Source organism: Barbus barbus, assembly GCF_936440315.1.
Source record: "Barbus barbus genome assembly, chromosome: 23".
Taxonomy (NCBI): Eukaryota; Metazoa; Chordata; class Actinopteri; order Cypriniformes; family Cyprinidae; genus Barbus; species Barbus barbus.
In genome coordinates, this window is record NC_136751.1 from 13,440,913 (window position 1) to 13,468,803 (window position 27,891).

The 27,891-nt window shown below is 37.7% G+C and overlaps 1 protein-coding gene across 1 annotated transcript; it reads left to right on the plus strand.

Annotated features, from left to right (window-relative positions):
- Nucleotides 1-1,164: 1,164 nt before the first annotated feature.
- LOC306843152 (GMP synthase [glutamine-hydrolyzing]-like) lies at nucleotides 1,165-27,183 on the plus strand. Its single transcript, XM_079374445.1, has 16 exons — nucleotides 1,165-1,331; nucleotides 3,615-3,793; nucleotides 4,713-4,827; nucleotides 5,448-5,545; nucleotides 5,684-5,787; nucleotides 5,911-6,104; nucleotides 7,502-7,667; nucleotides 8,309-8,460; nucleotides 8,761-8,934; nucleotides 10,074-10,179; nucleotides 12,857-12,972; nucleotides 13,184-13,309; nucleotides 14,809-14,924; nucleotides 15,938-16,068; nucleotides 24,985-25,157; nucleotides 25,232-27,183. The coding sequence occupies exons 1-16, from the start codon at nucleotides 1,305-1,307 to the stop codon at nucleotides 25,331-25,333; spliced, it is 2,079 nt and encodes a 692-aa protein (XP_079230571.1). The 5' UTR covers nucleotides 1,165-1,304; the 3' UTR covers nucleotides 25,334-27,183.
- Nucleotides 27,184-27,891: the final 708 nt, after the last annotated feature.

Here is a 27,891-nt window from a genome sequence, read left to right on the forward strand (position 1 = left end):
GAAAAATAAGTCGTGATAAGGAGAAAACAACTTTTTGTTATGTCGAGATCACAAGAAAAATAAGTCGTGATAAGGAGAAAACAACTTTTTGTTATGTCGAGATCACGAGAAAATTAAGTCGTGATCACGAGAAAACAACTTTTGTTATGTCGAGATCACAAGAAAATTAAGTCGTGATCACGAGAAAACAACTTTTTGTTATGTCGAGACCACAAGAAAATTAAGTCGTGATCACGAGAAAACAACTTTTGTTATATCGAAATCACGAGAAAACAACTCGTTATGTCGTGATCACGAGAAAAATAAGTCGTGATAAGGAGAAAACAACTTTTTGTTATGTCGAGATCACGAGAAAATTAAGTCGTGATCACGAGAAAACAACTTTTGTTATGTCGAGATCACAAGAAAATTAAGTCGTGATCACGAGAAAACAACTTTTGTTATATCGAAATCATGAGAAAACAACTCGTTATGTCGTGATCACGAGAAAAATAAGTCGTGATAACGAGAAAACAACTTTTTGTTATGTCGTAATCACGAGAAAACTTTTTAGAGATCACAAGAAAAATAAGTAGTGATAAGGAAAAAACAACTTTTTGTTATGTCGAGATCACAAGAAATTTAAGTCGTTATAGCGAGAAAAGAGAAGAAAATTTTTTATAAATAATGCATGGCTCCTTAGAACTTCGTACACCCATCCAAATCTGTATGACTTTTTTCTTCTGCACAAAACAACACACAACAATATTATGAAGAAAAAGAAAAGAAAAGAAAAAAAAAAAATCGAAGAAACTAACTAAATAAAATCCCTATTAGAGTTTTCATATGTTCCACAGAAGAAAAGTCGATTTTCAAACGATTATGCCTATCCTGATCAATTATTTGAAGGGTCAATTATTTAATTTAAAAAAGGGGGGAAAAAAACTCATGTAGGCCTAGCTACAGAAATCTGTCGCAAACACAACTTGCAATAACTGTAACTTATTAAATGCATTTATCATTTGTCAAATCATCTCAACATAATTTATTTGGGTATATTTTCCCCAAATCTTCAAAAGTACTAAATGAATAATTTATTAGGATTCTCATGCCCACCGGAGGCCCCCAGCAAACAGAAACTTTTCTCTGAGTCTGAACGTCTAACTCCTCCCTATCAGCACACCGCGAGCAGGCAGCTACGGAGCTGTAGTAGTAAGCGGCCAGCAGCAGGCGAGTGGGTGACACCGTCAGCGATCACACGGAAGAGAACACGCTTACAACAGAAACACGGCAAGACAAGGGTGTCCGCTCCACATCACACATTCATGGCGCTGTGTAACGGGGATAGCAAGGTCAGTAAACCGGCCTAAGCATGTACACAACCCAAACTGTTCTACCCGTCCTTGTGCGTATCAGCGGTACTCGCCACCGGTACTCCCCGTTCACACGCGGCCCTGTCTGCGCTGGGAAACTTAGAGCGCGCCGCGGACCCGGGGTTTATTGCACTGGTTCATTGTTGTACATTTATTAAGGCATATTTGGTGTAATGGATAATTTTTACTGTCGGTCCGTGCCTACAGCACTCTACCTGGATGATGTCGTGGTATGGTTTATGATATAGTGAGATGATCGCATGCCCCAGGCGAAGCTCATAGGCTCATCCGCGCGCAGAGCTTGCTCTTGTGTATGCAGTTAGCCGGGCTCGCGCGCTCAAAGCTAATGCTAGTTAGCCACAATCAATGTGACATGCTGAGATGCCATGGCTAATGAGGGTTCAGAGCTGGGGCTGAAATGAACAGCCAGCCGTGAAACGCTGTTGAGTTTCATGCAGCTACAAAAGATTTATACTTTATACATTTAAGCTACGTTAGGGCAGACTGAAAAGTTGAACTGGTCTGTGTTAACATGCTATTATGCGCTGTATATGGGCTTCAGGCCAGTGCATTTTCACACTGGAGATGGGGTCATGTTTGCATATTAAATGACTAACGTTACCAGTTAATGTTTGCACTCTTTCAAGTGTTCATCAAATAACTTTAGTTGCATTTTACCGGCGCTTTCTCCTGTTTTGAGTGTGTGCTGGAGTCAGTCAGAAAGTCAGTGTTACAAACCACGTGGGAGCGTTGCGTACTTCCAAAACTATAACTTATAAACTACAGTGAGAGATGCATGCTTTTGTAGTATGTATGTTGTTCGTCTTTATTAATATAATGGGTGATCTATTTTTATCTCGATGATCTGAAGTTATTTAGAATGAACAAAGTTATGATTAATGTCCAAGAATTGCTCAAAAGTTTATTCTGCCTCAAGCATCAATTTATGAGTTGTATTAGCATTTTATTTAGAACTTATATATTGTGTATGCATGTATGTATGTATGTGTATATATATCTTTGACCTTTATTTATATAACGCTTAATAATACAGATTGTGTCAAAGCACTTAACAGTATAAAACTGGAGGATAGCGTGTCAGTAATGTATAATAATAAGATTAAACACTCCATTTTCAGTTAAAGGCATTTCATTATTGAATTCAGAGATGTCATTGTCTAGCTTAGTTTAGTTTAAATAGTATCTGCGAAATCAAATTGATGATAATCGCTAGAAATGAAGTGTCCCCAACTGAGCAAGCCAGATATATATATATATATATATATATATTTTTTTTTTTTTTTTTTTTTTTTTTCTGCTTGGAATTGTATTTGATATTTGTGACCCTGGACCACAAAACCAGTCATTAGGGTATTTTTTATTTTTTTTAATTGCGATTTATACAGCAACTGAAAGCTGAATAAATAAGCTCTCCAATGATGCATGGTTTGTTAGGGTAGGAATATTTGGCTGAGATACAACTATAGTAGTCAACATTCGAAGTGGATCAAAACCATTCATCAAAGTTGTCCTAAAACAAAAACAAAACCCGTTCTTGTCTTAGGACAACTTTGATGAGCTTTTTTGATCCACTTCAAATGCTGTCTACTGTATTTGAAAATCTGGAATCTGACGGTGCAAACAAAATCAAAATATTGAGAAAAACTGCCTTTAAAGTTGTCCAAATTAAGTTCTTAGCAATGCATATTACTAATCAAAAATGAAGTTTTGCTATATTTATGGTAAGGAATTTACAAAATATCTTCATGGAACATGATCTTTACTTAATATCCTAATGATTTTTGGCATAAAAGAAAAATCAATCATTTTGACCCATACAGTGTATTGTTGGCTATTGCTACAAATATACCCCAGCGACTTAAGACTGCTTTTGTGGTCCAGGGTCACATTTAATAAGATGACCATAATTATATTATGTAAAATAACCAAACTGGACTGAAATGACCAAATATTTGCCAATTAATCAGTATGCCTGATACCACAAACTTTTGGAAATGACTACATTAAAACCACAATGTGCAGGGTCAGGCCGTAATTGATTTATGCACTACACCGGACATCACCTTGCCGTGACTCATGTGACTGTTTCATCAGAAGCAGCACATCTTTAGTCTCCAGTCACATGCACACATGCGCCTTTAAATGCATCACAAATTTAATTAGTAGCATTTTACTTGCTTAGCATGGGGAATTACGTAATGTGTGTTCTTCATTGTGCTATCTGTGTGTGTGCATCGGCAGCTGGATATCGTCGGAGAGCCTAAAGATGGTTTATGTTCCTACGAGGGTGCTGTGGTGATCCTCGACGCAGGAGCACAGTACGGGAAAGTGATTGACAGGCGGGTACGAGAGCTGTTTATCCAGTCTGAGATTCTGCCTTTGGAGACGCCAGCCTTCGCCATCAGAGAGCAGGGTTTCAGGTGAGCCCACCGGTGCCAAGATAGATGTAGTAGTTGATGGTGTTTGGTTCTCATGTTAAAAAGTGCCAGGGAAACCTAATTGAATTGCAAAGTAGAAATGCTTGATATGGTAACCGACAGGGTTTAGTATCTGAACTAACATTCTGTGAATCAAAGGCCTTCTTCCTTTAAAAGCAGAAGGCATTAGAATGATTTACCTTCATTGCTTGCAGCACGTATTCTTTGTTTGGAACTTTAAACTTTGTGGTTAATAGGGAAAACGCTGATATTGGGTGGCAAAAGTTAAAATGTTAGGTATTGGTGTGTTTTATTCCATTGTGTTTCAGGTTTTATTTAAGTAGCAGTCATGTGGTATAGCTAAGAGTAAAAATTGTGATCAGGATTTATTAGAGTCGTTGCGTACTTTAGGTATTATAAATAAAGACAATTTTCTATATTCAAAAGTTTTTTGAAAGCATTATCAGGGACTGAAAACACATTTTGCTATTGTACAGTTATAATCTCAGCTTCTCCTTTAAGACCTAAAACTATTCTAGAAATGTATAAGGCACCAGTTGCTGAAGATAAATGGTCATATTGGTTTATTTTGTTGGTCTGTCTGTCCTTGAGAGAACACAGTGTGAGTGCTGTGCATTCCACCTGTGAGGAAATAAAAGGAAACAAAGCCGTTGTGTTTTCCGAAGCTGTGAACATAGAGACTCAGAATGTGGCTGATAGAAGGACAGAATAACCCACAAGTTGGAGAGATAAGTGGCTTAGATGATCTGGCTTTTGCATTAGATCTTTCCTAGTCTCAGTGATTCAACCGACAGACAGACTCTTTCCATCTTTCTCAGTCACTTGGGATTTTTATAATTATATTTTGGTTAATGTAAATTGGTTTATAATGTGTATATCAAATTATTGTCTCCAATGTTAGGGCCATTATTATATCCGGAGGGCCAAACTCTGTCTATGCTGAAGATGCACCCTGGTTTGATCCAGCCATATTCACCATTGGAAAACCAGTTCTGGGAATCTGCTATGGAATGCAGGTGAGAAACGAATTAGCAATAATAATAATAATAATGCTAAAATGTGATTGATTATATACACTACCAATCAAAAGTTTGAATTTGGCATGTTTTTTTGTTTTTTTTATAAGTTTCTAATGTTCAGCAAGGCTCCATTAGTTTGATCAAAAACACAGTACAGCAGCAATATTGTGAATTTTATTACAATTAAAAATAGCTGTTTTCTATTTTAATACATTTTAGAATCTAATTTATTCCTGTGATGGTTAAGCTGATTTTTCAGCTCTTCAGTGTCACATGATCCTTCAGAAATCATTCTAATATGCTGATTTGGTAATCTGGAACCATTTCTTATTATTATCAATGCTGAAAACAGTTGCGCTGATTCATATTTTTGTAAGAACTGTGATACAATTTTTTTCATTTATTTCAAAGCATTTATTTGAAATGACGATAAAGTGTGTGTGTATATATATATATATATATATATATATATATATATATATATATATATATATATATGTATATATATATGTATGTATGTATATATATATATATATGACAATAGTGCATAATTTTTAAAACTCATAAAATACACATAGTATGTCAAAACACTAAATGTTTTTTTTTATGTTTGCCAGATGATGAACAAAGTTTTTGGAGGCACAGTACACAGGAAGAGTGTGAGGGAGGATGGTGTTTTCAACATTACTTTGGACAGTTCCTGCTCGCTCTTCAGGTATAAGTCCCTTTATTATGCCAGATTTTTCTTTTATTTTTTATCGCTGTGTGTCGTACAAGCCTTAAATTTACAATTTATAAATGTGCAAAGTAGTTAATAGTTTTCTTGTGCTGAAACCCTTTTGTGTGTTTCAAGGGGGCTGCAAAAGGAGGAGCATGTTCTGCTGACACATGGAGACAGTGTTGACAAAGTAGCAGATGGATTCAAAGTTGTTGCACAGTCAGGAAACATTGTTGCCGGTGGGTAGGCCAACCTGAAGAATATTTCCTAGACATGCTTTGTATCAGTAAAAGTGTTACTGGTGCTAGATTCTTTGTGGATGTTTGTGGTTTAAGACGTTTCCGTCTTCATTTCTGTCTTAGCCATTGCTAATGAGCAGAAGAAACTTTACGGCACTCAGTTTCATCCGGAGGTTGATCTGACTGAGAGGGGAATGGACATGCTACGCAACTTCCTGTTTGAGATTGCGGGCTGTAGCAGTAACTTTACAGTACAGAACCGTCAGGTGAACTGCATCAGGGAGATCTCAGAGAAGGTGGACAAATCCAAAGTTCTGGTGAGTATCTTTTAAACGATCATTGATCACTTACAGGTTAACCGTGACATTTTTTTTTAAGTGACCAATGGCAGATGGGAGTGTGTTTCAGGAAACTTTCACTATCTTTGCAATTGCGTTTAGTGATTCTAGTACAAATGTTGATATTGTTAAATAAAACTATAAACAATTGTTTCTGTAATTGAATTAAAATATAAATATTAGATGAAAAGCTTAAGTTCGCTTTGTCAAGTTTGAGTCGAATTACTAAAACTAAAATTGAAATAAAAGTAAAGCTAAACAACTTAAAAAAAAAAAAAAGGTGACAAAATACATAAAATGACTAAAAATATAATTGAAATGAATAGCGAAAATCTAAAACTAAAAGCTAATTAAAAACATTAAATACTATGGGCCAGATTTACTAAACATGGCAAATTAGCGTTAAAGGGCAACTCCATAAATTTTGACTAGCGTAATCTTCCAAGAGCAGTGCAAATTACCGACTGCTTTAAGACATGTTTTTTTTTTGGCCGTTAAATAATGGCGCAAATGCCAGTAATTTGACGAGTGTAAACTTTAGTAAATCGCGTTGCGTGATTCATTTTAATACCTTCCTCCTGTAAATTTTGCGTCTGAAAGGGAAATGCATATTGAATAAGGTCAGGTGCAAAAATAACTGCCCACGCCTTTTCAGCGCTAATTCTTCGCTGTGCGTCTTTACTAAATCGTGCTAGTACTATTTTAATCCCAAAAGATGGTTTGCGCTGCCGCAAGCTGTTAGTAAATCTGGCCCAAAAATGGTAAATAATACTAAAATAACACTTTTAGTGGCACAGAAATTAGACATGTCACATTTAAAGAGGAATCATTCACTAATTATAATAATTAAGATATCTATGTTTAGTAAAGCTTAGATTTTATTGGTTCGCGAATACTTGCACTTGGTGGATGTTACAGTTATTGTGCGCTCAATGAGATACTGATCTTACTCTATCTATGAAGGGCCTTTTGTTTGGTTAAAGGCACGTGTGATTAGCGCCATAATACTCTAATTTGTTTAATTCCTATTAATTGTGTTGCTCCAGGCAGTGCTTGGGTAGGATGTGTAAGTGTGTGTGTGGGCAACTAATTAAAAATTCCAATTAGTGTTATTTCCTAAAGCAAGGTGATTTCCTCCCTGAGCTTCTGCAAATTGGGTCTTATCTCTAGACTCTAGAGCATAAACTGAGGGATTTATTGGATTTATAATCTATTAATGAGCACAATATTATAGTAATGTTATTTGTTTTTCTATCCAAAGCCATCTCTGTTGTACTGTTTATTCTGTGTATTTGAACATTTGGGTTTATTGGATGTCTTGTTTACAGTTACAGTCCGAAGTGAGTCAGGATCTCTGTGTGTTTATATATGTGCAGGTGTTACTGAGTGGTGGTGTAGATTCCACCGTGTGCACGGCCCTGCTGAATAAAGCCCTAAATCAGGAGCAAGTGATTGCTGTTCACATCGACAACGGCTTCATGAGAAAGAGAGAGAGTCAAAGTGTCGAGGAGGCATTGACTAAACTCGGCATCAAACTCAAAGGTAATATTCAGAAGGTTCCTTTTGGTACTCTGGTCAATAAAATAGTTCTTTCTTTTGATTATTGAAGTTTATTTATTTGATGTATGCATTATAATTTATTATCTATATTAAAGGGATTATTCTCCAAAAAAAGTGAAAATTCGCTGTTAAATTACTCGGGCCATGCAAGATGTAGGTGACTTTTTTTTTTCTTTTTTTTTTAAGGTAGAACAGTAAAGAAACTTATTAAGTGAAACTATGGTGCTTTGTGATTGATAAAATAAAAGCCAATGGCTACCGTTACTTTGAGAGTCAAGAAAGAATATCAAGCAACACAAATTAATACCCATGGCTACTGACGATATATTTTCCATTATATTTTCGAATATATTTTCATAATTTTCTGTTTCGGCCCAGAATTTTCATTTTGGTGCATCTCTGGTAATAATGTTGTAAATAATGTTCAGGTTTCTTGCACAGACCTATTGTTTCGTTTCATAAAACAGTTATATAGCATCAGGAGCCATGGGTATTAATTTTGTGTTGCCCGATGTACTTTCTTTGACTCAAATTTTTATTTTTGGCTGAACTGTCCCTTTGAATGACAAGTAAAATACATCAGTGTTGAGACTCACTAAAAAGTCACTCTTTCTGCTTTACAGTTGTAAACGCTGCACACACCTTTTACAACGGCACAACGACCCTTCCAATATCAGAAGAGGATCGCACACCCAGGAAACGCATCAGCAAAACGCTCAACATGACCACCAATCCAGAAGAGAAACGGAAAATCATTGGGGATACGTTTGTAAAAGTGTGTAGCTCTGCTTTTTAGATGATTGTGTGCCACACCTTGTTTCGACCAGTAACTGAATTGATGATGTCATTATTATCAGATGGTGCTGTAATGATGTTAGTGTGGGTAATTGTTGACTTCAGTATTGATTCTCCTAAAATGTCTTGTGTATACATCAAACAAGACTTCTCCTGGAGAATAAACCTATTATAGAGCATTTAAAGTCCCTTTTGTTACGAAGTGATCTGAGAATGTTTAGCAGATGATGGACTATAGTTTGGAGCAGAACAGTGAGGCTCTGATTTGCTGTCTTTTTAGGTTGCAAATGAGGTGATTGGAGAGATGAATCTGAAGCCAGAGGATGTGTTCTTGGCGCAAGGCACGCTCAGGCCAGACCTTATCGAGAGTGCATCTCACCTGGCTAGCGGGAAGGCCGAAGTTATCAAAACTCACCACAACGACACAGAGCTCATCCGCAAACTCAGAGATGAGGTAAAGATTAACATGGTGCCAGCATTGTAGTTGCAGGTTTGAGTCCTGCTTGCAACATATACTAATACGGTCTAACCTGTCATTAAAGGGGTCATATGATGCTTTTTTTAAAGATCATTATTTTGTGTATTTGGAGTAACAGAATATGTTTACATGCTTTAATGTTTAATAAAACACATTATTTTTCAAATACTGTACATTATTGTAGGTCCTCTATGCCCCGCCTCTCTCAAACGCTCCGTTTTCTGCAAAGTCCCTCCTTCCGACAAGTGCAGTCTGCGCTGATTGTCCAATTGGCACAGTGGATTGTGATTGGCCGAACACCACAAGCACTCGACGGAAATGTAACGCCCCATTCCATAGCTTCAGCTTTGAAAATAAAAGTAAAGACAGTTAATACTGTCCTTAGTTTTACCATTAGTTCAAGCCCGAGAGGGGAACAGAGTCGCGTGACAGACGCAGTGATAAAGCTCATATGAGTTTGCACACAAGCCACGATTAAGACCGCTGACTCCACTGTGATGTGACATCCCTCTCTCTCCCTCTCTCTCACACACACACACACACGCGCGTACACGTACACACATGACGTGCAACTCCGCATTTGAACAGTCTATAGAAAATAATTAAACTAATAACAAAACATACAGTTACTGATTCAGAGGCACCAGATTGTCATAGCTAAGTCAGAATTATGTTTGAATGTTTGAATGATCCATTTTAGGGGGGCGTGGCAGAGTCTTAACTTTGATAAAGAATATCTCTTTGGTTTTGAGACTTTAGTCTTTGCAACTTCAGGGATCTTATCTATGCATAATGAGCTTGTAACACTCCAAAGAGAAAGAAAAACTTGAAATTGCATCATATGAAAGTCATGTAACTCTTCACTTTATCTATAATATAAAAGACATAATAATATAAAATATTTTTTTTCTGTATTTATGCAGTTTAACAGTTTTTGTCAACACTCAAGCTGAGAAAGTGGTTTTATTATATATTTGGCTGTAGTATACTCGGGGCCCCCTGCAGTGTGCCAGAATAGAGGCGCACAATAGGGAGTCTCTTCAAGTTAGAGGAACTCAGTTAAGGCTTGATCCTAACAGTTGTTTGCTGGTTCTTCTGAACGTCTTGTCCTTCAGGGTAAAGTAATTGAACCGCTGAAGGATTTCCATAAGGATGAAGTGAGGGCACTAGGTCGAGAGCTGGGGCTCCCTGAAGAAATCGTCTCCCGACACCCCTTCCCTGGTAAGATCATCAGAAACATTCATATCCCTTTTTCTGCCTAATTAAAAATGAATTTGGTTCAGTTTCACGAATAATTAAGCCTGGGACACACCATGCCAACGTCGGGCCATCGGCGAGCATCTGTTGGGCTAGTTTGTTTGGTGTGTTCCACTCGTCGGTGGCAGTTTGCCCGATTCAACATGTTGAATTGGTGTCGGGGCCGTCGGCGAGAGTGAGAACTCTTGATTGGACGTTCAGTTCAGCAAATGAGTCAGTGCCCGAGAATTAAAGTGAAAGTGACGAAAACTAGAAAGTAAATGAAGGCAGAAGGCTGTTCTAATGTTACGGGATCTTACCTAAGCATTCCAATATACGAATAATTTCATAACAACATGAGCCGCTTAAAATGAACAAAGTTATCAAAATAACTGATATTAAAAATGGTAAGCAAGTGCTGTTTTGTTTACGTTTGTATATCTTGTATATCTTTGTTTCGGTTTCTTATTTTAAAGCTGCAGTCCGTAAATTTTGCCTCTTTGTCGCCATCTCTGTTTGAAAACCTGCAATTGCAGCTGATTGCAGAATCAATCCTTGTGTGGGTTGTGCGCCAGCATGGCTCCAGCACAGATAAATCTAATGTTTTGAGGTGAATGTGTGGCTGTCAGTCACTGCACCGGTGTGGATATTCACTTCGCAAATCACAGATTGTAGCCTACTTCTTGGAATATATGACCCAAATAAGAATTTTCACCATATATTGTCATCTGAACAAGTAACAAGTCTGCCACATTTGTTCTGACCAACTGAGGAAAAAAGCATTACAATAAATCGTGCTACCAATGTCAAGTCAGTATTATTTGTATAGCGCTTTTAACAATGCAAATTGTGTCAAAGCTGCTTTACATTGGCTTTACAGTATTTAGACATGGAAATAGTTTGTCAAAATAGTGTCATTGTCCTCTGGCCAGACAAAATCAGCAGTTTAAATCTAGGCTAAAGCAGAATCAGATTGTGCAAAGGACTCATCTGGTTCCTGTGGTCTTGTCCCGATGGCCGTCTTGGAGACCGGGTCTTCACTGGGGATCAGTCTCTGGGGCTCAACTAGGTGTCTTGGCTGTAGAGGTCATCTCTAGGTGCTGATCCACCATCTGATCTGGATTCGGACTGGATCCGGGTGGCTGCAGTGAGCGTCTGATCTGGATACGGAGTGGATCTGGGTGGCTACGGTGACCTCGGAATAAGAAAGAAACAGACTAATATTAGCGTAGATGCCATTCTTCTAACGATGTAACAAGTACATCGGGTGTTTTGGGATGGTGATTTAATCTAATGATCGATTAGCTCATATCACATCAAACCACGCAAATTATTATTATTGTTATACTTTATTTTCAAATTATTAATGTTAACAACATTAGCATTGCGTGAATGTGTGTAGTGTAGATTTCAGTTTCTGTATAGTCTAATCTCTTATTGTCATACCGTTCGAATTTCATCTGGGACAACTTCTTTGTTTATAGATGTGACGTAACGTGGCCGCATGCTCAAATTAGTACCACTCAAATTAGAAAACATTATTATAAGCTAACCGTTGTGAATCGCGCTAAAGTAAGGCAATAGTTTTGAACACTGGCTGATTATGTACTTGCTCAAATACTGATTTTGGATAATTTGTACCAAAGAAAGTTACGGATTACAGCTTTAAATGATGAATATATACGTTTGTTAGCTGCTGATATAGACAGTTAATTCCGCTCACGCAGGTTATAGTCTGAGTGTTCAAGCGCAGGCTTTTTGCCCAGACGCTGCCGACACGAGGTAGTTAGTTCTTTGAAGCCATCTTGGTGTGTCCCGGCCTTTAGTTAAAACGAATTGCGAGTTGTTGGGTAGTTTTTTTTTGGAATGTGCCTAACAACTTAAACTATTTAAATGCTTCAATGTGTTAGAGACCAGGACTATCAGTTGGGAAAAATATTATAATACACTGAGCCTTGATGTTTATGTGGACTTCATGTGGACTTACTGGATTTTAACTCCCTATCATTTCCTGTACATAACCATAAATTAGTGTCAAAAAGGGCAAAAACAACTACATGTAGTAGGTGTTTAGTATTGAAAAAATTTAATGATTATTTTTAATCATAAAAGTACGCACATCTATACAAGCACACATTAGTAGTCAAAAGTTTGGAGATTTGTGTTTTATTCAGCGATGCATTAAATTAAGTATGTGACACACAAAAAAAAACTATTTGAACTTTCTATTCATCAAAAAATCTTGAAAAAAATGTTTAATGGTTTCCACACAAATATTAAGCAGCACAACAGTTTTTGACGATGATATTTTTTTAAAGAGTTTGAGCATCAAATCCGCCTGTTCGAATGATTTCTGAAGGATCATGTGGCTGCTGATTATTTAGCTTTGCTATTACAAAAAATAAATTAATTAATAAATACATTTGAATATTTCACAAGATTACGGTTTTATTTATTTTTTATTCAGTAAATGCAACCTTCCTTTGGGAGAAAAAAAAAAACATATACTGTAAAGCCCAAACTTTAGAAGGGTAGTATGTTTTAAATGTATGAGGCACATGTACAGATTAATTGCGACTAATGACGATGTGTGTGATGTGTATTGCATGTGTATTGAACTAATGTGTGTGCTTTGCTGAAATGTGTGTAATGTGTGTTGCAGGTCCAGGCCTTGCCATTAGAGTGATCTGCGCCGACGAGCCTTACATCTGTAAAGACTACGGCGAGACCAACAACATCCTAAAAATCATCACAGACTTCTCTGCCAGCATCAAAAAGGTGTGTGTGCGCGAGTTTAAACATTGCTTATTTCTTGGCTGAATTATTGACACTGACCTTAAATAATTGATCTTTCTCAATTTAAAAGTCTGTAAATTTGCTGATTAAGTTGAAAGTGGATACTTGAAAGCACACAGTCGTTCCAGAGTTTCCTCTGGATTATATATGGCATGCTATAAAATCTCAATCCTTTTGATGTCAATCCATTCAGCCTCATACCCTTCTTCAGAGAGTGAAGTCATGCATATCAGATGAGGAGGAAGAGAAACTCATGCAGATCACCAGCCTTCATTCACTAAATGCCTTTCTGCTGCCAATTAAAACTGTCGGTGTTCAGGTAAGCATCGTTGTCTGCCATTGCTTTCATGTCACATTCAGACATATTTGTTTATAATGTGAGCATAAGAATTATTTGCTTAATTTTTTGTGCACTGGCAGATATGTCAGCCACCTTGGTCTTATGCTGACATCTAGTTTTCGTTTACAGATGCCATTGCAGAAATGCACTCAGCAGTCAGCCATAATTGATTTATTCCACATGCAAAAGTGTCCAATAATGGAGTTACATAGATAAAGAGAATACAGTATTTGACCGGTCATGTGAGCTCAACATTGGCATATAAACATTTCAACATATAAAACTTCTTTTATTAGGTTATTTCACTCAAGTCTTCATTTATCTGAATACATGATTTTTAACGCATTTGTTATAAGGCATGATGGGAGAGTTTGGGAAACCTTTTTGGAAAGCACATAATTACCAGGTCTGTGTTGTTTCCCCTCAGCTGCCATTTTAATTGTTGTTAGTGCCAATGTCATGATCTACAACTAAAACTATTAAACGTTATTGAAATGAATATTAAGTGTAAAACTTAAAATATATAATGTTTCCTTGGCAACAAACTGGATAAGCTTAAGTTGGAGTATTAAATAAACAGAAATATATTTAAAAAAGATTCAAGCTAATAAAAATGTACATTACAAAAGTACTTAACTGAAAACTAAATAATTAAACTAATTAAAAATGTTAAAATATACTAAATAATATTATATAAATAGTACTAAAATAACTGTTTGTCACTGTTGTTACTGTGACTGTGACTGTTCACTTGTTTGAGGTGAAATTTGTCTCAAATGACAAACTCTTCTGTCTGGAAGACAGGACGACCTGTCTGGCTGCATAGCACCAATCATTGTCTGATGACATTTTCCTGTGTCTAAATTTTTGTGGTTAGCCGTTCAAACACACAGTTCTATTGAAACACACAGTGTTGTTTATTCCCTTTCTATTGCTGTGTTCAGTTGATGTTATTTGTAGTAATGAAAATGTCAAAGAGCAGTACTGTCAGTGCAACACAGTCTGTATATAAGCATATAGCGTGATCGCTCCTCTGCTGCAGTGTGCGGATCTCATGATGTTTGTATTTATAGACAGGTTTTCAATCATAGTGCCAGAGGGGGCTGGTTTACGTCTGTGAGATGAAGTCATTAGACAGAATGCGTCCAGACAGAGGCAGTCAGCGTCTCACCACATTGGTTGATGATGCATGGCTGGGTGTTCCACTAACAGACGGCTTACTGCTATACCACGCTGTGCTAAAATTACCATGGTCTCCAGACTCTGAGCTGGGACATGCTGACACGCAGGGTGGCAAAATGTTTTATATACCGTGCAGACGTGCGCTGTATTTATGCATGTTGTTAAGATCTGTTGTCGTTAACGGATAATAATTTAACAGTTGGTGTCTTCTCCACAGTTAGAATGTACTCATTCTGCACAAATGTGGAGCCTTTCTAGAGATGTTCTAATGCTGATTCCATATAATCTGTGTACAGGGTGACTCCCGATCATACAGTTATGTTTGTGGGGTGAGCAGTAAAGAGGCCCCTCACTGGGATTCGCTGATGTTCCTGGCCAGACTCATCCCTCGGATCTGTCACTCCATCAACAGGTAACGCCATCAGGTTGACTCTTTGCTTCAGTCGTCTTTCCATCAAGCATGTGAGGAACTTATTCACTGATAATCATCCCCATTGACGGACTCTCTCAAATCCCTTGTGCTTGTTTAGTTACAAATTATTTGTTTAGATGTAACTGATTGATGCTAAATGTCACTATGTTTACATGGACAACAATATTCCGATTTTAACACGATTAAGACAGTATTCTGATTAAGAATCTACCATGTAAACAGAGATTTTTGATTACCTTAATCTGGCTAAAGTCATACTCGTAGTAAACACAAATTGAATTAAGACATGTGGAGTATTCCTATTTTAGTCACATTATCGAAGTGCAGTATAGACGTGTACACACCTTAATCACACTTTTACCGTCATGTAGGATTTTTCGCCTCAGTTTGCTCTTGTATTATTCCAACTCAGTTTTTGATAGCTTTAGATGCTGAAATAGCAAAAAGACAAAACAGAAAATACAGGGTTGGAGAAACACAATCAAATTAAAAAATTTCTGCCAATCTCATGTTAAAGGGTTTTGTCGCTGCTAGTGTGAACGGGGCTTAAATGAACACTCCACATTTTTGAAAACAGGCTAATTTTACAACTCCCCTGGAGTTATACAGTTGAGCTTTACCGTTTTTGAATTCATTCAGCCGATCTCTGGGTCTGGCAGTAGAACTTTTAGCTTAGCTTAGCATAGATCATGGAATCGGATATATCATAACTAGTTACCTAGCTGGGTATCAAATCCGATTCAATGATCTATGCTAAGCTATTGCATCCTTCATATCTCTGAAGAGTCTTTAGTTTTATCAGTTTTGATACTTGGTGAGATTTAAGCTTTCAAAAACATTTAAAAATTATACCAACAATGAACTTTTGAACTGTAGTGTACAACAGTTGTCACATTGTGTCAAGTAAAAGTCCTTTAATATGTGTCTTATTTGGTCTCTAATGTAAATAAAGGTTTTTCCTTTTTCAACCTTGTTCATCTCTTCCTTTTCAGAGTTGTTTACATTTTCGGGTCACACGTAAAGGAGCCGCCCACTGACATCACGCCCACCTTCCTGACCACTGGTGTACTCAGCACGCTAAGACAGGCAGACTTTGTAGCACACTCCATTTTAAGAGAGTCCGGTAAGAGCTGGCTGCCTCTGCTGTCTGCTTCATTATTATCATAACCTTTATGTGTGTAAACATTCCCACCACAGCTATGGCTACTGCGAGAGCTGTGTAAACACTTTCACCACACTAACATCTCTGGGGAAAATCTGCTTGGTTGGACAACATTAGTCAAAGGCAGCAAACATTACTGTTGTAAGAGTTTGATTTCTGTTTTTTATACAGTTTTGACTGTTCAAATGTTTTGTCTAACAGAACCTAGAGTATATCTACAAATAAATAGGGATGTAACAATTCACTCACGATTCGATTCATGACTTTGATTTCACAATTCGATATTCTCACAATTTTTTTGTTAACAAAACAAGATTGAAGACATTATACAGTAACAACAGCCTTCTGTTAGTCGGCACTTCCTGTAGACTGGGGTGTCTAAAGGCCATTCACATAACAACATTAACATCCATACCAATGGATGATAACAGTCTGAGGATTGAATACTCAAGTTCTATAAAGTCGCATGGATTTTTTTATTTTAGCTTGGAAAAAAAAATTCTGAAAGTGATCCCAACAATATAGTTTCTTTTATAATTAATTCTTAACTTTATAGTTAATTCTATACATATCATCCTTGGTGTGAAAGGGCCTTAACAGGATATTTCACGCAAAAATTAAAGTTCTTTTACTCACCCTCAAGTTGTTCCAAACCTTTACAAGTTTCTTTTTTTCTGTAGCTGTTACCCACATTCTTCAAAAAATCTTTGTGTTCAACAGAAGAAAGAATCTAATATAGATTTGGAACAAGTGAGTAAGTGATGACAATTTTCATTTTTGGGTGACATAATCCTAAAACCCTTTTTTATGGAATTCAAAAACCGCCCACTTTTTTTTTTTTTGGGGGGGTTGAGTGTCTAAGGGGCCATTCACACAGAACGTGTTTTTCCATTCCAATGTTTTCCATTCCATTTTCATTGTTTTTCTATGTAAACACGCGCTTGACGGACGTGCATGACTGTTATGCTCGCGTCTCTCGTCGTTTGCAGCGCATTGCACATGAGGCGCTCATAGTGGCTGTGTCCGGATACCCTGAATTGTGTAACTTTTCACAACTTGTTCCTTAAAAAAAAGAGCTTGGAGAGAAATATCTCTGTCACTGAATATAGTTGTCGTTAATTGAATCGCGTCTCAAAAGCGTGTCTCGAGACCCTCAAGTTCTACACTGCACTTTTAAAAAAAAAAAAACATTCCTGAGCGCTGCATCTCGCATTTTTAGACACAAAGTTGCGTTCTGTGTGAATGGTCCCTGAGGGAACCCCGGAGTTTGACGTAAGAGGGAACCTGTGACGAAATAAACATCAAATAAAGCAAAATGACGGGCAGTGAGGTAGTCATCAAGTGGCATGTTCATTATAGCAGCATCTCTGAGATCTCAAATCAGTTAATTAGCATAAGTTAGCATAAGTTATTACACCACCACCTGTTGGTGACGTCATTAATGAGAGTCCTATATTGTTAAACCAATGTGCTTTAAACAACGACGATGCACGCATGTTAAATCAGTTTTGGGAAATTATCATATGTGCATTATTGACATGATATCAATATTTATTTATTTTTAAAAAAATGTTTATCTTCTGTACTGTTTAGGGTTGTGCCGATAGACGATACTATCGTCTATCGACGATAGTCAGCCATATGAACGATAGCTAATAAAAATTACGATAATACGGCTTATTTTCTAGTTGTTTTTTTTTTTTTATTATTATTAGGCAATTATTATTATCAAAGTACAATTCATTGGCCCTTGCATAGTTTCACAGTGTCATAGTCGCGTAACCGTCACCCACCAGACACCAGAGGAATATATTAAAAAAATCATACATAAATTTATCAGTGTTAATATACAAAATTATGTAATAATATCACATTTTTGTTGTTGTTTACACTTTATGCAACTAAAACAAAACAAAATAATGCAGTTTTGCCGTTTTTTTTAACATGGCTAAAATAACAGCTGTACAAGAATGATGTCTCTTTATAACAAGCAGGCTTGACATAATTTGTGAATGAAGGAAATTTAGTTTTAAAGTCGCTTGTAATACGTTTTCAAAGAGGAGTGATTCTCTTTTAAAAATCGTCATATGTCAGGGATGTGATTTTTCCGGATTAATCCGGAATTCCGGATTTTACGACCTGAAAATGTGACCTATGTGAATCATGCAGATCTGTAAAAAAAAAAAAAAAAAAGGGGGGGGGGGCATCTCATGGTAACCGTCAATGCGCGCGTGCGCGTTTGAAGTTGCGCTGTTTGACGTGACGTATGTGAGAGTGCAGCATATGAACAATATCACATATAAAATGTCCAAAATAAAACTAACCGCGTAAGAGTTGAAAAAGCATCACCTGTCTGCAAAAATTACGGCACGGGACAGAGCAAAAGAATTTGGTAATGACTTTTATGAGGATGGGGGAATGATGTTCTGTAAATCCTGTCAGCACTCCGTCGATTACTTGAGGCGACAGACGGCACTGGAACATCTCAAATCCGCTCGCCACAAGAATCGAAAGCAAAGTTCTGTTGCTAAGTTTTATTTAAAGTAATATTTACTTATTGTGTTGTAAAGTTAGGAAAACTGTTTTCTCTTAATACATCCTAAATGAGAATTAGTGCTGGGTGGTGTATTTTTCAAATGCCGTGACATAGCGGTGCAGAGATGGAGAAAAAAAAAAAATCAAAGGCCAACAAAGTATCAAGTCACGATAAAGTCACGATTGTCTGTAAAGCGAAAAAAACCTTTATCCTGACATCTGCGTGTTCTGCACGTCTCTGTGAATGAGCGCTGCAGTGTTAACTACTACACATACTCAAGTACGCATGACGCTCGGCCGTCTCACTATATGAGGACATGAACTTCATCTCCGACTTCATCCGAGTCACTGCACCAAGATATCTCCATTTCACTGAGAAAACTATCGTCAGATACACACGCAAACTCAAAGCTCTTCACTACAATCCGCCAAAATAAAAGTTCGTTTTAACTCTGACAGAAATTATGACAGAAATATATTGCTATATTGTGTGGTAGAATGAACTTCTCAAAGTAATATTAATTAGGAATATCAAACAATTTCTCAATTTTTGCATCCATGTTTAAAATTTAACCAGCCTAAGCATCTGTTGTGCACCACATTGCCAATGAAAAGAAAATTGTTAATGTTTCATCAGTAAATTTTTATAAATAGTACATTTGTTTTTATGCAATGGTTATATTTTATGTTTATAATATTAAGCCCTGTCAAGTAAAGAAGAATATACAGGGGGTGGGGGCTTTGTGGGGGTCATCCTACCACCCAGCACTACAACGTATTAACAGTTTGTATAGCTCTTTTATTTTGCTTTGATATATTTACATTTAGTCATTTATCCAAAGTGACTTACAAATGAGGACAATGGAAGCAATCAAAATCAACAAAAGAGCAATGATATGCAAGTGCTATGAGAAGTCTCAGTTAGCTTAACGCAGTACATGTAGCAATGTTTTTTTTGTTTTTTTTCTAGAAAAAGAATAGAGCAAGCTAGCGTTAGAGGCCTTTTTTGCCTTTGTTAATTTTATAATGAATAAAAAGAAAACAGATGAAATGCAAAAAGATTAGAAAAGCTAGTTTTGTTTTTGTTTTTTAAGAATTAGAAGTGAAGTGAAGTGACATACTGCCAAGTATGGTGACCCATACTCAGAATTTGTGCTCTGCATTTAACCCATCCAACATGCACACACACAGCAGTGAACACACACACACACACACACCCGGAGCAGTGGGCAGCCATTTATGCTGCGGCGCCCGGGGAGCAGTTGGGGGTTCGGTGCCTTGCTCAAGGGCACCTCAGTCATGGTATTGAGGGTGGAGAGAGCGCTGGACATTCACTCCCCCCTAGAGCGAGGGAGTGAGTGCGCCCGCGAGACAGAGACTGTTCTCCAAACCGCGTAGCGCGTGAATGACAGAGGTGAGAGAGAGCAAGAGACCGCGTGTGTGTGCCTCATGGTTGTTGTTATAGAGAGAGGTGGTGATGGAGCAGTGGACAAGACACTTGCTTTTGATTCCCACTGTTACACATCCACCAAATAAGTTATGTGTCATACTGTACAAAAAAAGTTGCATGTTAAATAAATTAAAATGTATTTTTTTGTTCAAAGAAGTTGTTATGGGTCCTACTTTACTATCCATATAGATCCGCCACCAGTTTGATCGGCGGGGGGGGTTGTCTTAGTATATTTTCCTGCTTTTTTGTCCTTAGCCAATCACATGCCTGATATGTATTCCTTGCAAGCCGCAAATGTATGATGCGTATTCAGAATAAATGCACAATAATCAGTCGGCCATGAAAATGAAAAGCAGGTTTATTTCAAACTCCAACTTGTTTAACATATTTAACATAAAAGAGTGTTTATCTTGTCGCTAGTAGCCAAACACGTTTCAATAAACAAAAAGCAAAAAAATAAATAAATAACCAAGAACTAAAATAATGCCATCTTAGTTACATTGCTTACAGATTTAAAACAATATGACTGTTTACGATGCAAGAGTAATGGTTCCGTCTACAGATTTTTTGCCAAAAAAACAAGCTGGTTAACTTTTTCTGGTTTGAGTAGGCTGCGAAGGGGAGTAATTATGTTGCCGGCTGCGCTAAACACACGCTCTGAAGGGGTGCTAGTTGCGGTAACACACAGGTATTTTTTTGCCAGGTTTGCCATTAAAGGAAAACCGGCATCCATTTTCTTTCCACCAGTCCCAGTGGCTTGTCATCACCATCAATTACATCCTCTTGCAAGTAAGACGTGATTTCAGATTTTGCTCGCTGGTCTACAGGTGTGGATGTGGACATAGACGGCTTTGCTCTGCCAAGAAGACGACCCAGTGTTTTGATCCTTTTAGCCGGCTGTTTCTCACCTGATGACGTACCTGCCGCATCTTTTTCTTCTTCCTCCACTCTGATGGGTACAGGTGGCATATTTGTTTCATTCCAGTATGCCACCATCTCAACCTCAAGCTGTGATTTGATCACATCAAGTTGTGCGGCATCGATGTGGTCGCCCTTATAGCGTGGGTCAAGGAGGGTAGCTTTGCGCATTAGTTGGAGGGTACTGTCGTCATATTTCGAGTCAAGTTTCTCCAAAATCCTCCGTTTAATTCCTGCCGTCATCTCCACATCAGTCTCCTCCTCCTTCAGGATATCCTTTGTTAGCTGCAGCATGGGCAGCAGAGATGAGACTGTCACGTAATTTTCAGCTGATTATATATCAGTAAATTCTGCGACAGGCTTCAACCCATCCCTGACAGCCTCTAGTACAGCAATGTCCTGCCACTCACGTTTGGGAGTGTTCGACGGCTCTTGTCATCAGCAAAAACCCTTTTGATGGCAGGAAGCTGTTCCACAATTTTTACTAACATGGCATATGTTGATCCCCAACGAGTTGTAGAATCCTACAATAACAACATATTAAATGACAATTAGGCGTCGATCGTTAATGTTGTGATCATTTATTATAATTAAATAATATTATATTTGATTTACAAGTATTATTTCTAGTCTGACAAAAATGTAATTTTTCTTATTTTTCACTAAGATGGTTGTGCCACAAGATAAATATTAAGCAAATAAAATATAATAATTTATGTACCCTTATCAGCATATATTAAGGTAAATTTAGCTGTTCCTGCGCCTTGCGGAGCTCTCGTCGCCTCTTCCAGCTGTGAGAAAATGCCGCGTTAATATTGCGACGGATTCCAAGAGCTCGATCAGTTTTTGTTTTCTCCTTTTGTAGTGAATAATTCACTGCCACATTCAAGTTATGGCCAAAACAGTTCAGCCATGGCCATCCGAGCCCTCGTATGGCTGCAACAATATTGGCCCCGTTGTCAGTTATAATGCATGAAATTTTACTCTGTTCTATGTCCCAGTCTTGCATTGCATTGCACGCCTCAGCCAGTACCTCTGCAGTGTGATTCTCCGGAATAAATGTTGTTTCCAGGCATTTTGCTTCTAACTTCCAATCCTCCGAAATATAATGGACTGTCACAGACATATAGGGGGTCATGTTTATGCTTGACCACATGTCTGTGGTCAAAGCAACAAGCAGCTTTCAGATCTTTAGCAATGATGTCCCTAGTTTCATTGTACAAGTTTGGGATAGCTGTTTCGGTGAAGTACTTGCGCCCCGGCAAAGGTTTGGAGCAGGTCTTTAAAGCTTGCTTTCTCGACTGTATGATAGGAGACCATTTCCTTCACAATGTACTTCGATACAGCTGCAGTGCACTGAGCCCACCTTTCACTGTTTCTTTTGTACTTTGGGCTTTTTGCAAAAGCTCCGATGATTGATGGCTGACTTCGATCTTTGCTAATCGCGCCTTCTCTTGGCGCTAGTTTAGCAGCCTCGGCAGGGTGGTGGCCACGCAAATGTACATACATGTTTGTGGTTTGTGATTCTTTTACCGGCACAACCTTCGAGCAAAGTCTGCAAACTGCCTGCGTGACATCAGCGGGCTCATCTTTTTAATCTGGTGTAAACCCAAAATATTGCCAAATAGGCGATGTGGCATTTTTCTTTCCCACCAACTCCATCCTCCTTGTCAGAATGATAGACTGTCCTCATTTCTCATGTGTCATTCCACGTGATAATTAATAATTACGTTAATATTTAAATAAAAGTGTAAATTAAAACAAAAGTAGACTAATAAGTAAATAAATGATCTTATAAATAAGCAAACAAATACATAAATAATCAAAAAATTGCCCCCCCCCATACTATCGTGTATCGGCGATCTTACAGGCTGACGATATGAAAATAGGCATTATTGCGCAACCCTAGTACTGTTATAATTTGACATCCATGACTGTTATCTTAATTAACAAGGACTATTCAAATAAAAAATATAGTTGCAAGGAACGATTATTGGGGTTCAAGTGCGTTAACATTTAAGCATATGAAAAGACATTATATATTATTTAGCAAGCCTGTAACCACTTAAATAAATTATTTAAAATGGCATTTTTGGCAAATCCAGGTAATTTACCTTTTTTTTTATGATTTTTAACATTTATGTCTGTTATAGCACCAGCTGTGGTCCAATCTCTCTATAACTTTGCATGCTCGTTTAGAATCACCTGTCGCCATGTGCTCACTCGGTTTTGTGAAGTTTTGCGTTTTCTTTTAGGCTAAATAGGCTTTTGGGTATATTTGGATAGGCCCCTTTTCTAAATGGCCCCATTATAGCTTCCTAAAGGGTAAATTTCAACATTTTTTGATAATTATTGACCTAGAGAGTTGCACTGCAGTGTTTTTTTTTCCAGATTGAGCACAAAACCTAGGATTAGTTTACAAAAGTAGGTTTTTTACATCATCTCAATCATTTAACAAACGATTTGATTGACACCATTGGTTCTGAAGACAAAGTTGTTTGGAATGAGGAGGTCTATCATATGATACGAATATTGTGTGTATGTGTGAAAAACTGCACAATATACGATCGTTTATGCCCTTGAAAAATGCAATAGCCCCAGTTGCCAAGTTCTTTCAAATTTCTCATGGACCTTTAGGGCCATGAGTTAAACAGGCCCACCGAGTTTCCTTCTGATCGACCTTCATTAAGCTTGTCTAATAGGTGCTCAAACTTCATCGGGCAATGGTCACCATGTTTTTTGAGATACACAAATGTCCTTATAGATAGGACCAAGACTTGCATACCGATTATCGTGTTGATAGGACAAATGGTTGCGTAGTTAAAGCCATTTTTGTTGTAATATAGTGACACCAAGTGGCCAAGCTCCGTGATTTTTATTGTTTTTCATGTTACCTCAGATTCAGCTCTTACATACATTCTTTTGGCAAAGATCTCTCTGTTTTCTGTTCAAAAGTTATAGCCATTTTAGTAAAAGCGTTCCTGCCCCTTTTGAACGTTTTGGCGTCCCTTTTCAACTTTTTTTCATAATTACTGAGATTCACTCTCCAGAGACTCTTTCTGCTCTGGTTTGGGTTTGATTGGGCGAAAAACCAAACTCGCAAAAGTAGATTTTTCAAAAAATCCAAACTACCCCAAAATATCTGAGGTATGCGTTTTGTCCGGCGTGAGCCTAGGATTCCAAAGACATAAGACACTTAAGCCTGTGACTCACGGTTTAGGAGTCATGAGTGATTTGTACTTTTGATCGCTGTAGCGCCCCCGTCAGGCCAACTGGGGTGAGCCTTGATTACATCGTAGACTGTGTGAGTATAGTCTCAGCCTCAGACGTCACACCCACGGACCGTTGGCTAAACGTCTGATGCATATGGCACACTTTTCTGGAAACATTTCAGGAATGTCGAAGTCGTCATCTGACTGGTTGAATTAAACCGGATTTCCGGGAGACGCGAGTGTCGTGTTTATTTTCGGTCTGCCGGGAAACAAAGATGCCATGGCGCCAAACCCCCTCACAAAAGAAGAAAGCCGTTGTGTTTACAAATGTGACGACGAACGCTTATCAGGGTCAACTAAACGCTGGATTTTAAAAAGTATGTGAAATATTTAAAGTTTTATTACTGTTATTGTGGCGACATTTCCGCGCCCTGAAACGTGAAGCTAAACGAAACAAACTATGATTGGTTGTTTGACATGTCGGTCAAATGGCCTCATGGGCGGGCCTTGGCCAATGAACGCAGACATGTATTCCAGACCTTCAGCCGTCAGTCTGAAGGTCTGGCTACGCGAGACTAGTGTGAGTACTACTCTCTATGATTTGGCCCAATCAGTTTTACGTGGAGATTTCTGATCCTCTGCCATTCTAACAATTACAATAGGGTTTCAGCGCAATGCGCGTTAACATCTATTAAATAGATAAGTTGTCAACATCATATATTAAATTATATATATTTGTATCAATTTTTGCTTGATATCCAGGCTACTCAAGTAAGATCAGCCAGATGCCAGTCATCCTCACCCCACTGCACTTTGATCGCGACCCGCTTCAGAAGCAGCCGTCCTGCAGACGGTCCGTCGTCATCAGAACCTTCATCACCAGCGACTTCATGACCGGCATTGCCGCTACTCCAGACAACCAAATCCCTGAAGAGGTGAGAGATCCTCTATCCACACATTAAAACCCTACATCATTTCCACACACTAACTCATGCTTCCCTGGCCACAGGTGGTTCTCAAGATGGTAAACGAGATCAAGAAAATCCCAGGCATCTCCAGAGTGATGTATGACCTGACGTCCAAACCACCAGGAACCACCGAGTGGGAGTAGAACCGTGGACTTTTGTACCTTCTAAATTTATCCTTGTCGACTCCTCTTCTACCTCCCCCTTTCCCAGTACTGCTACATTCCCCCCAAACCCTTTTTCTCCACCCCCTTTAGGCACGCCGCCCTGTCATTGTCCCATTGAGACCGGAACATTCCCTACAATGGCAGGTTGTACTGTGATTGGCGCTTAACTGACAACGCTACTTCAGTTACGCCTCATTATCTGGGGTCGGTTGTAATATTGGTATTATAAGTGTTGTTATTGTTGTTATCCTCATCACTGATGATAATAATGATGATACATTGACTTAAGGACTTTGACTTTTTTGTTTTGTGCTTTTTATCATCAGCTCTCTGTGTTTAATGCATTGTGACAGGTCACTCCTCCGTAGTTTCTGTTGTAGTCACTGAAGGTCTAAGCTCATTTTAGGGCAGTTGACTGTCCATGTGCAGCGTGACACGAAGAAAGATTTTTTTTTTTTTTTTTAAGCAAATCCACTCGTTCAAGGGTTACGTTCCAAGTGTTGCTGCTTTTTGCCTTTAAGATAAGCCTGTTTTCGCTAACTTAGTTTGTGCAGTGTTGATTTCGGTTTGGATTTCTTACCTGAACTCTTCTATGGAAGTGGCAGGTAAAGACTAGCATTAGTAGCTCCTTAAACATGACCAATCGATGTTTATTTGCCAAATACAGATGAGATCAGACAGTTTGCTAAATGCCACTCTTAACGCTGTGGACGGGTTGGTTTATCACAGAGGTTTTGCTGTGAAGGAGACTCCTAATCTGGAGGCCTCCTGAAATTTGTGCCTGTTTTAACTTTTTTTTTTTTTTCCCCTTTCGGTTACTTTGTTTTTCAGGGATGCGACTTTATTTGATGCTGCATTATTTTCTTCTGTCTTTTCCAGAAAAAGATTATTGACATTATTTGAATAGCGAGAAGTGAGAAAATGTGTAATTTTTGATGTTTGCATTTTTCATCACCATAGTTGAGTTTGCCTGGGCTGGTCTTATAAGCACGTAAGATCAACAATGTACTTATTTTCACCAATAAAGGCCTTGGTATTTTTTTTTTTTTGTGCTAGGTAGAGCAATAGTGTTTCCAAAGGCAAATGAAAGGAGATTTACTGAGGGAGGAAGAATAGGTGATTGACAGGACACAAGCTGAGGGCCACAGCTTCATCCCGCAAAGTACGCCAAGTCCTTTTGAGCTAAGTTGGGCTTAACTGAATTTGGACCACGAGTTACTGTCAATAACTTGAGTCAGTCCTCCTGTGTGTGGCCTCATTATTAATATTCCACTCCTTTAACAGAAGCGTGTTCTTATGTATAGAGAGAAGGGGCTTTGATTGGGCTCAAATGGAGATCTGCGTCCAGCCCTCTGTCTAATTTATGATGTAGAGAATTGTTGTGATATGAATAACATGCTTGGTATTTATTGTCTTCAAAGATTTAATTTCAAAACTTTCTGTTGTCACGATAGCAAAAAACTCAATGCAAGATGAACTTCCTTTTTTTTCTTAATTGCAAATCTTGTTTTTAATGTCTTTTTCTCAGTGTCTCCTTTATCATGTGTATATTTTACTTGTCTATTAAAAATACAACTAACACGTTTAAATTCCTAGTGGTAAACTGCAATATTATATGATATTCAGTTTAATTTATGCAATTCTATGTTGATTCCCCCTCCCCCTTCTTTGTTTAGTTTTTTTGTCTAAACTTGAACAATGCTGTTTTACCTTAGTATTGTGCCTCAGACCAAGCCACCGCATGCAGTTTGAAACTGATATTTGTATAATGCAAACTGAGCTTTAATAAAGAACTGTGTTCAGATTTCTCTCATCACAAGATCTTTCACGGATTGATTCTATATCATTTGCATTTGGTTCACACTTCTGGTGTAGTTAATTAAACTTAAAATACCTAATACTATAAAATATAAGTATACTTTTTGTGCAAAGTGAGTATATGCATGCATGTGAAAGAAATGAGTGATATTACTGTGTAAGAGACGACAGTAACGTTCTGATAAATCCTTGCATAACCATTATGCAAACAACCAGGAATCAGTTAGTTTATATACACTATTGTATTATTCATTCATATATATTATATATAAGTTTTATGTTGTTTTTAATATGTATTTTTTAATCTAATATTTTCATTTAGAATTATTTCAGTTTTAGTAATGTTAGTACATCAACTTATACTTTCCAGCTGCCAATTCTATAAATGTTGAAGTTTTTATATAATAGTTTATTTTAGCTTTGCTTCTATTAATGGACACATGTTGTAGATGACTTGATTATCCACTTTCACATGGGATTTGTGGAATTATATCAGGACTCTCTGACAATTAGACAATCTGGTAAATTACTGTGTTAATGTGTGGCAAATAAGATGTTTATCAATTAAAAAATAAGGCAAATGCGCCCACTAGCGGACCAAGCTACTATTGCAGCCAACAATGCACTTTAATATTTCTTAATTAAAAAAAGACATTTTGCATAAATTCTTCAACTGTTTTTGAAAACATTTGTATTGCAATTGACAGAAAAACAATCCC

Excerpts from the sequence above, each read along its gene's own strand:
- LOC306843152 (XM_079374445.1), top strand. The coding sequence starts at position 1,305 with ATGGCGCTGTGTAACGGGGATAGCAAG. Across the intron at positions 1,332-3,614 it reads TGTGTAACGGGGATAGCAAG|CTGGATATCGTCGGAGAGCC; the intron begins GTCAGTAAACCG and ends GTGCATCGGCAG. Across the intron at positions 3,794-4,712 it reads ATCAGAGAGCAGGGTTTCAG|GGCCATTATTATATCCGGAG; the intron begins GTGAGCCCACCG and ends CTCCAATGTTAG.